This window comes from Semicossyphus pulcher, unplaced genomic scaffold (assembly GCF_022749685.1).
Source record: "Semicossyphus pulcher isolate SPU_LCO1_2020_fin unplaced genomic scaffold, fSemPul1.0.p SCAF_17, whole genome shotgun sequence".
Lineage (NCBI taxonomy): Eukaryota > Metazoa > Chordata > Actinopteri > Labriformes > Labridae > Semicossyphus > Semicossyphus pulcher.
This window is the reverse complement of record NW_027211681.1, coordinates 10,787,666-10,804,518: the sequence shown is the minus strand read 5'-3', so window position 1 is coordinate 10,804,518 and position 16,853 is coordinate 10,787,666. Positions and strand designations below refer to the sequence as shown.

The 16,853-nt window shown below is 39.1% G+C and overlaps 1 protein-coding gene across 1 annotated transcript in view; it reads right to left on the bottom strand.

Moving 5' to 3' along the window:
• LOC138594194 (microtubule-associated serine/threonine-protein kinase 1-like) overlaps positions 1–16,853 on the bottom strand; it is a 74,677-nt gene extending 57,824 nt beyond the window's left edge. The window contains exons 1-2 of the mRNA XM_069665202.1: positions 16,792–16,853; positions 4,534–4,565 (exon numbers count right to left, since the gene is read on the bottom strand). Of these exons, the coding sequence (XP_069521303.1) occupies positions 4,534–4,565; positions 16,792–16,830 (71 nt within the window). The 5' untranslated portion in view covers positions 16,831–16,853. The remainder of the gene's footprint in view (positions 1–4,533; positions 4,566–16,791) is intronic.

Genomic DNA, 16,853 nt, shown 5'->3' with positions numbered 1-16,853 from the left:
GCGAGAGAGAGAGATGAAATGATGAGAAAGATTTGGAAGATGTGTCACAGACTAAGAAAACAAGAGAAGAACAGAGAGAGGAGAGAGGAAGAGGAGAGAGGGAACAGGCTGCCGAGCATCCCGCTCAGAAGGAGAGAGAGGATTGTGTGGCTGCTCTCTCTCAAGGGTATCGTGCCAAGCCAGGAAGTGTAGAGCCACAGAGTGAGGGGGGAGGGGGGTGGAGAGAAAAAGAGAGAGAGAGAGAAAGATGAAAAAAAAGAAGAAAAAATGCAGGTATGTAGCGTATGAATGAGAGAAAGAAGCAGCATGTGGGAGAAAGCGAGCGAGAATGCAGGGCAGAGAGTGAAAGCCAATCAGAGGAGGGGAGACGAGGGAGCAGTGAACCGGACACTAATGTGAATGACAAGACAGAGGAAAGGAGAGACAGAGGGAGGGGAGGGGAGGGTATCGCAAGTGTGTCTGCACGTGTGAGTGTGTGTTATTCGGTGTGTGGTACATCTTGCTCACGAGCACATTTATACCGGCGCTGGTTTTATTAAAACCACAGGGCATTAACGTTTAAGAAACTGAGAAGCAAAAGCTGCATTTTAAAGTTAAATCCTTTGTGACCCCCATTGTTGTCCAAAAAGTGTTTTTATACATGTTTTTACAATTGCCAACAAACTCCTACTGAGGATATAAAAAAATAACCTATTGCAGTTAATTTTAAAGACAGCTAGGCATTGTAGTTTTAAGGAAATGTTGCTCAAACTGGGGTAAATAGTGCATTTGTTGGGGACTATTTTCAGCCGCATATATGGTGTTCAAGGACAGCAGGACGAAAAATGTGAGATTAACTCATGTGGGATATAATCCATGTTGATTATAATGAAGGATCATGTCACGAGGATAATGATGGAGCACAGAGAAAAGAGAAATATTAGGCTGCATAGAGAATGTGTGACAGTGGGATCGATACATTACATTTGTTGATAAAAAGAAAAATATACTTATATATACAAATTGTCCGTTATTGTCACATTATAAACCCCACTATTGCACTTGGTGACAAATTCCCAATCAGGTAGACACGTTTTACTGTAACAAGATAACTAAATGTGTATTAATCCGCAGCTGAAAATAGACCCAAACAAATGCACAATTTACTCCTGTTTCAGTTATCTTTGTAAGAGACTACAGACATCAATAGTTAAATCACTGAGCCTTTTTTTTATTTAACTGTATATTTGTGATGCATTTTAAAATATTTACATGTACAGTAGGAATGCATGTGCTACAGAGAGTAATGTTTGGCAGATGGCTAACACGCTCTTGGTTTTACGTCACCCTTATTGCTTAAAAAGCACGTCGAGCTACACTCAGACGTTCTTCTATTTTTCAATGTAAAATGCCATATTGGATGAGCTCTGGCATCGTCTCTTTGGCCTAGATATCACAGAAGCTGCCCTGCAATGGCCAGCCAAGAGAGATGTCATTTCTCTGTATGTGTGTGCGCCCTCCCTCGTTCCCTTTGAAACGAATCCACCAAATGTTAAAGCTGACGTGGGGCGACAGTTGCACAGTAGTGCTGAGGGGAGTAATTCAATAATGGATGCCGTCTCTAATGTGGGAGTCTGGATGGATAAAATATACATGGGAGAGAGGAGACGCGGGGAGGAGGGGGAAGAGGGCGGTGGTGATATCACTGAAACACTGTGGGGGGTCACAGACAGGGATGGGCGGCAGCATGATATCATATGGACGACATGGTGTGTATTTTTGTGTGTAAAGTGGAGTTTTGTCTCTGCCTTTCTTCAGCATATTTAACCTCATTTCAGTATTTGGTGACCTTGTTGTCCTTCAGATCACTCTATTCTCATTATGCCAATAGTACAAGACTCCAGCTCCCCCCACAGGAGGATGTGTGGAGGAAAATCCAACAGGGGTGGGTGCATTGAGTGCATGGAGCAGAGGGAGCTGACCGTGAGCCTGCAGCTCCAGTGTCTCCTTTACGTCATGCTGTGACATCTGCCACCCCGCCATACAGGTCAGAGGTCATGGACAAAACACACCCGACGACAGCGGTCAGGGACACACAGGCACGCTGCATGGTAAGATCACTAAAACAGAAACGCACACACAAAAGCATGTGGTCCAAACTGAGGAAGGTGGTTAATTATGATTACACGTGGATACAGACGCACATGCACATTAAATACCCGGGCATGTTTAAGCTAACAGCATCAGGGCAATGCTGGCAGACAGCACCTCTGCAGAGTGAAACGCAGGCAGAATATTAAAAAGAGCACACACACACACGAATAAAGAATGAAGTTAATAGAGAACCACAGCTCAATAAAGGTTATTAAAGCCATGCTTCGCTTTTACTACATTCTGAACTGCAAGCACCCTTAGTGTTAAAATGCATGTTTATAGATATACAGAGTAGGACAGGGTACCATGATTCACTGCTCACACAGAACTAAATTTGGGCAAGCCAAAAGTAGAAGAAAAAAGTCCCAAGACTACAACAATTTCAGAAAAATTTCAAGGATTTCAACACTTCAAATGATGATGGCAAAGTGTAAGCATTTGAGGAAAATTACACCCCCTGTCCACGTTCAAAGGCATTTTCAGACAGCATTTGCAGCTGACATAAGAGTCTTTTTCCAAAATTCTGCCTGATTTGTGAAGTGCTTTTAGCAGCAGCAGCAGCAGCCAGCTCAGGCTCTCCAAATCAAAGTTTAAGAGTAGACGAGAAATTTCACAGTTTCTCTGTGTAAAAGAGAGGACATTGTGGAGAAATTAAGAGTAATTAAGATGTAGCAAAAGAAACGTTGCCAGAGACAAACGCTTCAAAATTAATGACACTTCAGACTCTATGTTAAAAAAATAATAATATTCTGTGTTTTTCAGGCTTTTAAAAGAGAGACAAACAGAGTGTAAAGAGGAAAGAAAGAGAGGTTAGTTTCATTTCAGCACCATGGACAGAGACACAACAAGAGCATAGCTTGCATGTGCAATATCATTTTTGGTTCCATATTGTGCGTTTTTTGCCATAATTGTTATAATTGTTCGAAAAGTAACAGTTTTAACATGCCTGTAGCATAAATCAAGATATTTTACTCAAACATGTCAAACCTCTCAGGATTACTCAGTCCCACTCTTTTCTAAGTAGCACAGAAAACGACCCGAGAGGTTTCTAATTCAGTCTCTAAATGTGGAAAGACCAACTAAATGTCTCTCTGGCTCTGAGAAGCCAATCATGTTTTCTGAAGCTGCCCAACAATGTCAATATCTGGCTCTCACATTGCCATTTCAAAGATTACCATAAATCATTTCATTGAAGAGCACCATAAAAGAAGCTGACGTGAGGCAACGAGAGGATCTGTTCCTAAATCGCTCTGCTTATGACTTCCATGTTTTTCTCTACAAAGCGTCGCTTTCAAACAATGGGAGGTAATTAGATGTCAGCGAGGTTAACCGAACCATTTAAAGGCACATATTTCATCAAGACACTGTGGTGTGAACAATAAGTGGATTGGTGGTAAAAGTGTTTCATTTTTCTCCAATAAGTTCAAGAAGATGATTAATTACGTGTCAGTTTGTCCTACAGGCTTAAGTTTCTAGTTGTAATCCACTGTCTGATTCTTTAAAGGGTAGATTCACATTTTAAGGTTCAAATCTATCAAAGTCTATCCTCACATGGCCAAATAATTATTATTATCCAGTGTGCCTGGTCAAGAAAATTAAATGGAAAGTGCTGAGGGAAAAAATCCATGGTCCTTATTAATTGTAAAAATGCAGCAAAACGTATTATTAAGCATCAGCAGTCTGAATTAGACAAATTGGGTGTATATCTTCTTAAGTTGCTCCTTTCATAAAGTGTAAAACAACATGTAACATGCTGCTCTGTACATGTGATGGCTTAACTCATGTGTGTTACACATCATGTACTGCTCTCCTCACCCCTCTCTAAAGCCCTCTTCCTTCCCAGAACAATGCGGGCCATGGAGGTCACAGCACGGCTCTCCTGCTGCTGAACTCTCATTGCACAGCTCATTGGTGCAACAGATTGACGCTCTGAGAGTGAAAGGGCTCCCGCAAAGCTGGAACATGCTGCAGACTGAAGACAAGGCTCCCACTGCAAAACACTATTACTTGACCATGACTTCCTTTAACAAAGCTGGAAGGACTCCAACTGCTGAAAAATGTTCCTCCTTCCAGGTCTGTGGATTTATTTCAGCACAGAAAACAGCCTGCCTTGTTTTAAGAGGTCATACCTTGTGGAAAAGAGGTACAGCAAGATGCAGAATTGATTTGGGGATATTATATAATTGCTAAGGAAGGATTCCTATGTCTCGACATAGTTTTCCAGAAGAATAATCAAATTCTCACACTTTCCCTCTTTGTCTGCCAAATACCAAAAACAACCAAACACACTCACCTGTATTTTGGGAAAGGGCACAGATATTAACTGGAGACAGTCTCTCACAGCATGTATCTATCTGGACACGCATACAGAGAATCAAACCTGCATAAATGTGAACTTACCTGCTACTTTTCCGGGGCAGAGGTAGATCCTTCTGGGGAGAACGAGACAAGGCCAGAGAGAAGGAGAAAAGAGGGAGAGAGAGAGTGTGGTTAGTTTTACACATCATGCAATCTGTGACAGAGGGACTCAGTTTATATGCTTGTGGAAACAATTATTATGTACTGTAAGTGTGATTATGAATAGGAATTATTATAATAACCCATTATCTCTCAATATTAACACTGTTAACAGCAACAATTAAAGTTAAAGACTGACACAGATTTAACCAATTATATTGAAATGTCTAATAAGTTATTTAATGAAGAACAGGGAATCTTTATGAAAATCCCTTCTAGTTCCTTTTTTATTTTTTGGGCTTTTTTGCCTTTAATTGATAGGACAGCTGAAGACAGACAGGAAATGTTGGGAGGAGAGAGTGGGGGACGACATGCACCAAGTGATCGGCAGACCGGGAGTTGAGCCTGCTATCAGTGCGACGCGGACTGTGGCCTCTGGGGCGCATGCTCTACCGACTGAGCTAAACCAACGCCCCCCTTCTAGTTAATTTTGATTGAATATTTTTCTGTTATTTTGATGCTTCCTTTTAAAGTTGCTTTATGGTATATATAGACAGTCCTGTATAGATCTAATTTCTTTAAGGTCAAATCCTCGGCATGTCTGTTCGTACGTAGCATATTTACACTTCTGGAGTTATTGCAAAAGTGAGAAGTATATTAAATAAGAGACAAATGATATGAGAGAAACAAAACTTGATATTTGAGTGAATCCCAGAGTGTTATGGACATCATGTACACTATACATTATATTATTTTCCCTTTCTCCTACTGAGTAATTAGAACCTAGTGGGTCCCTCTCTTTCAGGTCATAAGGTCATATGCCAAAAGATTTTAGGTTATACTCTTGAAGTGAAGCAATATGTTCTTGTGCCCCCTTGTCACAGATTAGTGTGGACATAACATTTTTATAAATATATTGTTATAAGGGTTTTAACAGGCCTAATGAGGTAAAATACCCACTATTTGACAAAAAAGGGAAACACTAGAGGAAAAAAATTAGAAAACGTTTGAGAAGCAGAAAAATAATTCTCCATCTTTCCCTGTAATGGTCTTCTGTCCACTTGGACTTATCTCAGGAGCGCTGCATTTTACATTCACTGAAACTGCTTATATGTCTTGAATTAAAAAATGATTACAATTTGCCTCCTAAAAACTTGTTGCTTTACCATCAAATCTCGACAGATTTACTAACAGAAAGGCCAAAAAATAAGTCGGAACACATTTGGTCGGGCTGACGTTTAAATCAATTAGGACACTCGTCTTTTTTACATGGCTTTGCCCAGTGAAAGTTTCATCTCTACTTCATAGATGTGAAACTAATGTTATCTAACAAATTATGAAGCAGAATCATTTGCCTCTTTGCTTTGACCCCACATATAATCATGAATCTCACAGTAACACCATAGCATCATTAGTGTATAATTCTGGCATTCCACACATCACTGAAATGTTGTTGAACTGTAATCACACAATATGCTGGTGCATCAAAAAGAGTAGAACAAGAAATTCCTGACCAGTAAGAAAACTGATGATAATAAAACAATAAAATGGTCTAAAACAGAAGTGTAGGATAAGATTCATCTGATGACAGAACATTGATCTCATCCCATAATTGTGTAGGATGAGATTCATCTGCAGCCAGTTCTGTGATTTCTCTGTTAACCTCTTGTTCGAGTGGAAAACAGTTTGAAAACTGATCCCTCCTAAGTGCTAAGAGACTGCAGAGCTACAGGAATCACCAGGTTGAGTGGAGCCAAAGTCAATTTAAAAACATGTTGATGCTATATTTATGACACTGGGACACAACAGCAAGGACTCTGATGTGATTAAAACCTACTGGGATGAATCTGTGCGGCGTTTGTTGCCAATCTATTCCCAATTCGATCAGCTAAGGTATGATCAGGTTAGCGTCAATTTTTATTGTCAGCATGTCCTGCGCTGCTTATCCAGATATCTTTTCCACAGCCCAGTGGCTCCGTTAAAAAGATATTATCATTTGGCTCTTTTCATGTGGGAAGGCTTAATGACAAAGGGCCATGACAAAGAGATGAAAGGAATCCAAGCGACAAACACGCAGGGCCCGAGGTTGAAAACAAACACTAACATGGGAGGAAAAATAAGAGACTGTAATGGGTTTTCCAGAGAAGGATTTCAGCCTGTTAGAGGAGAGCAGTGCTGAAATGTCTCTCTCTATCTCACACACACAGTCTATCTCTTTGTCTTTGTATAAGTAAACAAGCATTACAAACCCAAACAAAGTCGATCTGATGAAACATGACTTGACAGCCGGAGCTCTCGTCTCCAAACAATCTCAAAACAAGCTTCCTCCCCAAACTCACCAGATTTACGTTCCAGCACTGTGAGACGCTAATACTCACATTTAATAAAAACTATGGGGAGCCAATGAGCGGCATAAAACCCTTCTGTGCTGCAAAGATGCATTGTAATATCTTCCAAAAGGCACGTCGCAGAAATCATAATCATAATTATCCCTCTTGGAGATTGAACACGTGGAGCACTGGTGCAGTAATCACATGAATGTGGAAGCAAGCGCTACTCTGCACAGACGGGTCATTAAAGGAATAACTCAACAAAAAATGATCTAAATTACTTTCTAAGATATGGTTTAGAAAATTGATACCATCCAAACATCCTAATTTGTGTCCAATTTTAGCCAAGGCATTCCTCAAGGGTCAATCATAGGTCCACTACTGTTTTCTATTTATGTGGTTCCCCTGGGTCAATGTATATGTTCATATTGTATATTCATATTACCACCTGCCTTTTCAATATGCATTCCGATTGCATAAATCTTTCTTTGGTTTTAAATCTCATCTTAAAACATTCTTTTCTAAACACAGTGTTATTTCTTTGACAGTTGTTCTTATTAATTGATCAATTCTCATGTATTTTAGGCTTTTTGTGAAGCATTTTGTAAAAGAAAATTGCAATATAAATAAAGGTTATTATCATTATCCTCATGTCGTCCTCATATCCTCACGTGTGGAGGACAAAGCAAATTAGCTTAGTTTAGCATTAAGACAAAACAGCTGGTTAATCCTTTAATCTGGATACAAAAAGAAAGGTTAAAAAGTCAATATGGTTTCATAAGTTTATGTGCTGTTACTATTGATTGATAAAAAGCAGTTGCCTGTCAATCTAATGGTAATAGTTGTAGACCACATTAAACAAGATCAAATGTGCTAATAAGCCAGAGAGGCGCTGGTACTTTAAACATATTTTTAACATGTGGTCAGAGAAAAGCTAGTTCGCTAGTTTCCCCGGTTTCAGTCTTCATGCTAAGCTCAGATAATTGTTTCCTGGCTATAGCTTCATAACTAGCACAAAGAGTGGAATCAATCTTTTCAAACACTCTTAAAGAAAGCAAATAAGTGTTTATCCAAAAGCTATTCTGTTAACATGGAAAATTAAAATACACTTATTGGTAATGGCCTGGAAACATATAACAGTTCAAGGAAAGTGATCACTTTTCTTTTCAATGGGAGTGACATCACCCATCATAGTGAGCTCTTTCATGGGCAGCTAATGAGTTACATCATCAAGAGGAAGTGAGCTTGGCCAGGGTGAGTCAGAGAGGGCCCGCAGGAGTCTCATATACGTTTGTGCGTGTGTGTGTGTGTGTGTGTGTGTGTGTGTGCGTGTGTGTGTGTGTGTGTGTGCGTGTATGGGGTGATAGGGGTGGCTAATGGATAAAACCCTCAACACCTGCTCCCTCTCCTTGTCTGTCAGATAGACAGATACTGTATGAGTTGTTGCCATGTTACCGCTCAGTCCAGAAAATGTTGGAATTAAATTCTCCTCAGTCACAACCTGTGAACGTTTTCAGCAAAATGCACTTTGCTTGTGACATAGGCCTTGACTTATACAGCTTGTGTTGAAATGATTTACATATGTACAATCATTAAGGCACTGCAAATGCTGGAAGTGGTACTTCATAGACCAGAATGCAACAGAGTGCAGTATAGAAAGACAGACAATGGCAATTATGTTACACACCATTAACATATTAAGGGTGTAAGTCACAAGTTTTCTCATCATACATTATTATATTGATTCTTTGGACAGCTGTACAGCAGTATATTATATATACTATATTAATATAATATTCAATTCAGTGGCCTGTGATTTATACAAGATGACATCCTAGGCCTCTTGAATACAATCAGTTACATGTATTTACATCATCTCACTAAAATTATGTAATATGATTTCCATTTATAGTTATGATAAAAAATGCAACTTGTCAATGTTATTAAAGTAAGGATGAAAAAACACTGAAAGTATTTAATAAGACTGAATGTCGTGTTTCAAAGGGTGGCAAAGCTGTTTATTTCTGTTAAACATCTTGCTGAGAGGGAAGTTGCACCGCCATATTGTTCTTCACTTCCTTGCAACACATAAAGCTTCTTAACTTCTTTTATAAATATACTGATTTCTAAGCCCTAATATAGTTTATTTTGTGTCAAGAAATGAGAGAAAGTGTACATTTAGCACTTATGCTAGACGACTGTAATTCACAGTCAAGTACATTACAAAGACAAATAAAACATATTTATGAAGCACCTGTGGCCTGAAATCAGTTTTTCTACAAGAGTCGGAGTTAGATTTGATTCCCGTTTCTCACAAGATTCATAGAGACTAATTTTTGGAATCCGTGGATGAATTAAGAGTGTCAATCTTGCACTAAATCTGTGAAGACTTCCCTCATACAGCCAACACATTTCATCTATGGGGCCAAATATTTGCAAGAGCCAACTTTTAATGATGGGAAATGTTCACAGTTTAGACATTTTAAAGACTGGATAATAATGGATTGATTGATTGAAAAAAATGATTAATGCTTTGATGCTCAAAACAACCATTAGCTGCAGCTAAGGAGCTTCAGTTTCAACTTATTTCACCTCTGATTCAATGCTTCGATTGCATTTCTCCTCAGTCACTGCATTAGGATGGATCAGCCTCATCTGTGCTTGACTTTATACCCCAGAGTGCAGCTACAATCAGATGATTAACTGTGTAATCATATTTATATCTGATCAAATAATTTTAATTTTAATTTCTATTTCATTTAAAGAAGCTATCGTCACTGTCTGTGCTGATTCTGACCTCATGTGAGTGACATGTAGCGGAAAGATGGTAGAAGTATTATTGAATCATCTTCTGTAAAGCCAAGTGAAATGACGATACATGACATACTGTATAATAGCAATCACAAGCTTAGAGAACCATTTTATGTAATGCTTAACATTAAAAAACATTTTAGTCTTCATTATTACATATTTATAACATTAGCTGTGTTAAATATTTGATTCTGATTGGATAATAACGGCATTCCAAGGTCTGTTATTTCTCGATAACAGACTGTTGCTATGAAGAACAGACCGTTGCTAGGGATGCGGCTCTAATCCCACAAACCGGAAGACAAACTGTAATCATATCAATCCACCAAAAGAAGTCTGTTAAATTTGACGTTGGTCTGTTTACAGAAGGAAAAAAAGAAAAACAGTGGAGAGAAAGCAATAAAGGTTAAACGATGCAAAAACTGAAGTATACGACAGAGCAATCTACAAAACTGAAGACGGCACATGAAGTAAACAATAAACGTAACACAGTATGGAATACGGTGGTGTTTAAAGCCAGTGAATGGAAAAGAAAACGTCAACAGACTGACAGTGACAAGACAGAGACATTGGTGGAAGCTAGGTTAGCTTGTTTAATGTGAGTAATAAAAGGTAGGTTAGCTCATTTTAATGTGAGTATTAACAGCTAGGTTAGCTTGTTCATTGTGAGTAATAACAGCTAGGTTAGCTCATTCTAATATGAGTTATAACAGCTAGGTTAGCTTGTTCATTGTGAGTAATAACAGCTAGGTTAGCTCATTTTAATGTGAGTTATAACAGCTAGGTTAGCTCATTTTAATGTGAGTTATAACAGCTAGGTTAGCTTGTTTAATGTGAGTAATAACAGCTAGGTTAGCTCATTTTAATGTGAGTAATAACAGCTAGGTTTGCTTGTTTATTGTGAGTAATAACAGCTAGGTTAGCTCATTTTAATGTGAGTAATAACAGCTAGGTTAGCTTGTTTAATGTGAGTAATAACAGCCAGGTTAGCTCATTTTAATATGAGTAATAACAGCTACATTAGCTTGATTAATGTGAGTAATAACAGCTAGGTTAGCTCATTTTAATATGAGTTATAACAGCTAGGTTAGCTTGTTCATTGTGAGTAATAACAGCTAGGTTAGCTCATTTTAATGTGAGTTATAACAGCTAGGTTAGCTTGATTAATGTGAGTAATAACAGCTAGGTTAGCTCATTCTAATATGAGTAATAACAGCTAGGTTAGCTTGATTAATGTGAGTAATAACAGCTAGGTTAGCTCATTCTAATATGAGTAATAACAGCTAGGTTAGCTTGATTAATGTGAGTAATAACAGCTAGGTTAGCTCATTTTAATGTGAGTAATAACAGCTAGGTTAGCTTGATTAATGTGAGTAATAACAGCTAGGTTAGCTTGTTTTAATGTGAGTTATAACAGCTAGGTTAGCTTGTTTAATGTGAGTAATAACAGCTAGGTTAGCTCATTTTAAGAAGTGAGTTAACCATTGCTCTCACCTTCCCCCATACAAAAACATTCAAACACAAACACAGACACACACCAACTATTTCTGTAGGTTTTAAATGTTTTGATGTGACATTTCACTTTGGGGATAAAAGGTGGGAAAAGATTTAAGTTAAGATCTCATCTTCAAGCGGCATAAAATAAAATAAGTGGTTTTGCAGTTATAAGGCAGTATAAACAGGCTCATATGTCTGACCAAATAAACAAACACGTTCTTTACACATTAAATCCATTACACACAAATTATTAATGTTCTCCTCAGTGCTTTGCTTGGCATGAGGACTGTTTAAAACAGATTACAATATGAGACAACTTTCTCTGTCTGACCATTGAAGAAAGGCTATCACATGGTTTTCCCATGTTTTTTTTAGTTTTGGTTTATATTTACCCGAGGACGAACCGAAGGCCAACTGGAAACCAAAGAAAAGAAAAATGTTAATATGCTGCTGCTCCGGGCCGAGTCATGAGGCTTCTGTTGTGCTTCTGCTGCCAAAACTGACAGCAGATTGTGAGGCAAATGTCACGCAGTGCATTCTGCAGCTTAATCATTTTCCTTGAAAGCTTTCACTGGTCATTACGCTGAGGTCTAAAGTATTGGAATGTCTCATTGAAATGTATGACTCACTCTCTGACCTATATTACCTTCCTGTTTCAATGGATCCAGTTTTAACTTTAATCTAGAGCATTTTTTCTCTTACCTCATCCATTTTTGTCTGTTTGGGGGTTTTAGGTTGAAGCTTTGGTACTTCAGAGGCGTCTGGCGTGAAAATTGAAGCCCAGTTGAAGGAGTTCAAATATTTGAAGCTATTCCCAAATATATTCTGTCCCAGATCCGTTGCTTTGATGTACACTTTGCTCTCTCAGTACAAAACCTCCCCTTTCTGAATAAAACTGACATCAGAAGGACGGTGTGAGGCAGAACAAAGCAGTGGGCATGGCAGTGAGTGACAGCACTTGGCACAGAGAGCTGGATCTTCTGCAGTGATCACACTCTTATCCCTTGTGCTTAGCATATTGGAAATGGGCACACTGCCCAGAACAAAATATTGGACAAATTATGCTTGTGTGTGTGTGTGTGTGTGTGTGTGTGTGTGTGTGTCGTGTACTCTAATACTCCTACAGCTAGATCTGGGTGAGACATGTTGTATGACTTGGTGTGAGAGTGTAAGAGCATATGGGTTAAGTGTAAGTACGCTGCGCACACACATACAGCTGCTTAGGATGACAGGATCGTCCTAACAAGAGATGAAACGACGCATCTCAATGACACACAGTCGCCTCAAGCCAAATAAAAAAATGAATCAATGCGGTTGATCTCGTTTCTATTTATTGTTCGTGACATCTAATTTATTTTGTTTTGTAGAGCAAAGAACTGTTGCAGCCAGTCCAATATTCTGTCATTGATTTGTATGTGTACAGCTGATAATTAAGAGCCAAAAGTAGACATGTGAACAGTTGTGTATGACATTATCAAAACTAAAACCAGAGGTCTTTTGTTGCACGTCACATCCCCTCATATCTCACGTATGTGTTCTCTGTTAACTGTCAAATAAAAGCCAAAAAAAAGCAAGAGAAAGGAAGAAGCCAGAATGAAAAGCAAGAAAAAATGGTCTGCCTGTAGGGTAAAAAAAAAAGTAAGTCATTTAAACAAAAACATCTGCTGAATGTATGCACCGTATAGTATCGTAATCCATTTCCTGTGTAATTACACTGACAACCCCCATGCCAAATGTCATGACCTGGAATTGGTTTGCCAGTTGTGCCATGTGGAGTTGCCAGAATGAAAGATTGAAAGTACAGAAGGTGGTTAGAAAAGGAGACACATGGGCAGTTGGCTGGATTAAGGAGGAGACGAAGTTGTAGAATAAGTGAGTTATAAATGAAAGAGACAAATTAAGAGGGGAGAGGGACGGGAACCAGAATTAATGATTGACAGCAAGTGACCAAATAAGAGGCTGTCCTCCACCATTTCAACCCTTAAACATCCGTCTACATGCAGAAGACCAAGCCCTCTAGTGGTCAATTTAGTTATGACAGAAGCAAAGGTAGAAGTGACGTTATCATGTTACTGTGTTACAATTTAATTTCGTAGACACTTTTGTCCAAAGCAACGTACATCTGAGAGTTAATAATCTATGCATTCATACTCGATGGCTTTGCCCAAGGACACTTCGACATGTGACTGTGGCAGTCAGGGATCGAGCCGCCAACCTTCCGATTGAGGGACGACAACTCTGCCACTGAGCCACAGCCACCCCTATTATAGAGCGACAAAGTTAGGTACTATAGACACACTAATAATTATTTGGTTTGGTTGAGAAACGTTAAACGAAACCTACAGTATGCTGATTGCCAGTAAATTAGGATGTTTCCAACGTTAAGGTCCATCCCAAAGTCCTCCTTGTGTTGACTTTGTCACTCATCGCCTAGCTTCCTGACATTTCTTGTTCCAGTCATAATCACTGTGAGCCCTGAAGAATTTGTCACTTGAAACATATGAAGCTTTGGGGGTGATGCTGTTGTTATTCATGGAAATGATTGGAGAGGGTTATTATTAGAGGCCTGCGACAGCCGAAGGTACTAGGTGTTTTTTTATGTCTGAGCATTTGATTTATTGATTGCTGACGGGATGTATAGACGATCTCAATAAGTACAACAATAATTGTTCTATGAAAAATTGTGCTGAACATTTTTATCTAGTTTCTGTCCAGTTTGGGTTGGGTTTTTTTTTTCTCCTGTGCTGTATTCGCTTTGATAACTTGCTGCTGTAAGGACACAATTTCCCAGTTTGGGATCAATCTATCTATCTATACATTCATACATCAAAGGGACACTTCGACATGTAACTGTAGCAGTCAGGGATTGAACCCTAAACCTTCCGATTGAGATACAACTGACTCCACTGAGCCACAGCCGCCCCCATACATCATCATGTTAAAGTAATAAAGCATTTTCTTTTTAAAGATTGTACTCATTAGGTTTCAGTATTTTAAATGATACTCATTTAAAGGTTCCAGCTCACATTGTTTTCAGTCCACATGCTTGGATGAACAATGAAGAAATCTTTACGAGACACAAACATGCCATACATGTACACACAGACACACAACCCTTTCCCCTCCTCTCCTCTCTGATGTGAAAGTAGATCCAGGCAGTAAAGGGATCTAGATATTGTAATAGCCACTTAAATGGGGTCTACTGTAGCCCACAGCTGCTGTCTGCCTCAGGTCTAAGCTGCCCCCGCCCTCCCCCTCCTGGCCTCCAGCCCTTTCAGCCCGTCCTGCTGCTGGTGGTTGGTCTTCCTCCCTGAGGGCGCACAGGGCTGTTAGGCCACCATTAGTCCTGCTAATGGGCCTGACAACTGCGCCACATCCTCAGCATTTAGACCTCCTCCGTCTGAGATATGGATATCGACCACTTCAATGGAAAGGGAGAGTCGGGGCGGGGGGTTGGAGTCGATTTCATATGTACATATAGGCATGAGTGTTTTGCACAAACACACACAGGAACGCACACAAGACTCTTGGTGTAGCCACAGTACAGTGTACTGAATAGATGGACACACTCGGTGTGTGACTAAAAGCAAAAGTTTGACTCTCCCCTGGTAAGTGAACAAATCTTTTTAATGTGTCTGTGTGTGCCTGATGTCAGCTGGATACAGAGTCTATCTTGGCGAGTGTGTGTTGGTGTGTGTGTGTTTCAGCGTTACACTTAAACCTTTATTCCATTCTTAATGTCTCCTGCCCCCCTACCAGGCCACCCCTGCACTCCATTTCTACTAAAAGAGTTGATATCCACGTCTACAGCTCAGCTTCACGTAACTTTCGAGAAAGTATTTCACTCAAAGGAGGACCGAGCTCAGCAGTGACTGGATGTCTTCTAGTTTTCAAACTGAACTGTTTTAATTTCAATAAATATATAACATATCAAAAATCTTCATGAGATCTGTGCCTGATAGGAGCAATATTGTTGGTGTAAAACTCAACCGGCTGCACACAGGACATCTCCACTTACACACATTCTCAGTAGAGCAGAATCAGTTACTTAATAAAGTCTGGATTAAGCTTCTCAAATGGAAAGTCAACATCTCCATTTTGGATTGTTGATCCTACAAAATAAAAGACTTTTAAAGTCCCACCTGTGGCTTTCAGAACTTGTGATGCACCTGTTCCTCTATATTTTTACATTTCACAGAATGGCAACTAATTAATAATTTACAAGAAACTAAAAGATTACAAGGTAGTGGAAATACTTCCTGGTTGCAGCTAGAACTGAAATGTTGATTTATATTGTCTCCATTTATCAGCAACAATGCTGATATAACTAAAAATAGAAAAATGCTTAGGTCATAGTTTCTCCTTGTTTTCTTAGTGAGCTATGATTGTAAACAGAATACTGGGTTTTAGACCGGTGATCATACAAAAGCCCTCATATATAAGTCTACAAGCACACTCAATCTATTTCTTCCTGAACTATTATCACCTAAAGACACCTGCTATCAAAAGTCTAAATGTGTTTATGATACAGTTTAGGGAAAATGTCATTTCAATGTGTACAGTTCAGCAAATGGAGATCTGGTATTAATTAGTCCTGTTTTCTGTAGAATGAAACAGTCTCTGGACTCCATCAGAAGCAGCCATTTATTTTAACATCTCTAATTGTGTGTCTGCTTTAATCCAGCCGGCCTTACAACAGGAGAGCAGCACCTGTAGGAGTGAATACTCGGAGCCTGGCAGCGTTACTGGGATGTTCTACCAACCGAACAACATTATTTGTGCAGGAAATCATCCAATTTTCCTTGTCTATATTTTGCAAATGATGAGCAATCATGTAGAGCAGAATATCTTGGCACAATGTGCAGCAGAGTACTTTTACTGTAAATTAATTCACAGGGAAGCAGACAATGGCTCTGCATGGTAAACCCTGTCTGCCTCACTTGATTAATTTCACGCAACGCGCCCACCACACGGAGGAAAGCCTCCAAGGAAGCTCTTAAAAGTGCCTTCCTGTGTCTGTTATAATGTACAAGATATGGGCTAAGTAAAGTGACTAACATGCATCATGTATAGGATATAAAATAATCTCCTCAGTCTCTTTAAGTAGGCCAGACTTAAATGGTTATTATAGATTTATATACATATTATCATGAATATAAAAACAGGTCTGCCACCAACTGCACTTACTGCTGCTGCCTTTTATACGAGTTATTCAAAACTTTATTGGAACAAAATGTTAAGGAAGTTAATCTACTTTATACTGTGTGTACTGGGGGTTTTCTTTGACATTTCTGGGTGTATTAGGTCAATGATGGTTCTTTAACGTCTAAAAGTGTAACATGTTTTTTATGGTTAAGTTAAATTAATAACATTGGCTATATTGATTTACATCACTTAAATCTAAGTGGAACCAGCTCATATAACACTGAATATTCATAAAGATGAAGTGCCCCTACTGGTATTTGAAAAAAACAATATCGACATAAAATCTAAACACATATGGGCTATGTTATACGGGGATGTCTGCTTGACTAGCTTCTTATGGTGTGCAAAAAGTTCTCACCTGCAGCCTCCGTCTTCGGATAATCCCAGAATCATCCATGGCGTGTTGCACGTTCACACCTG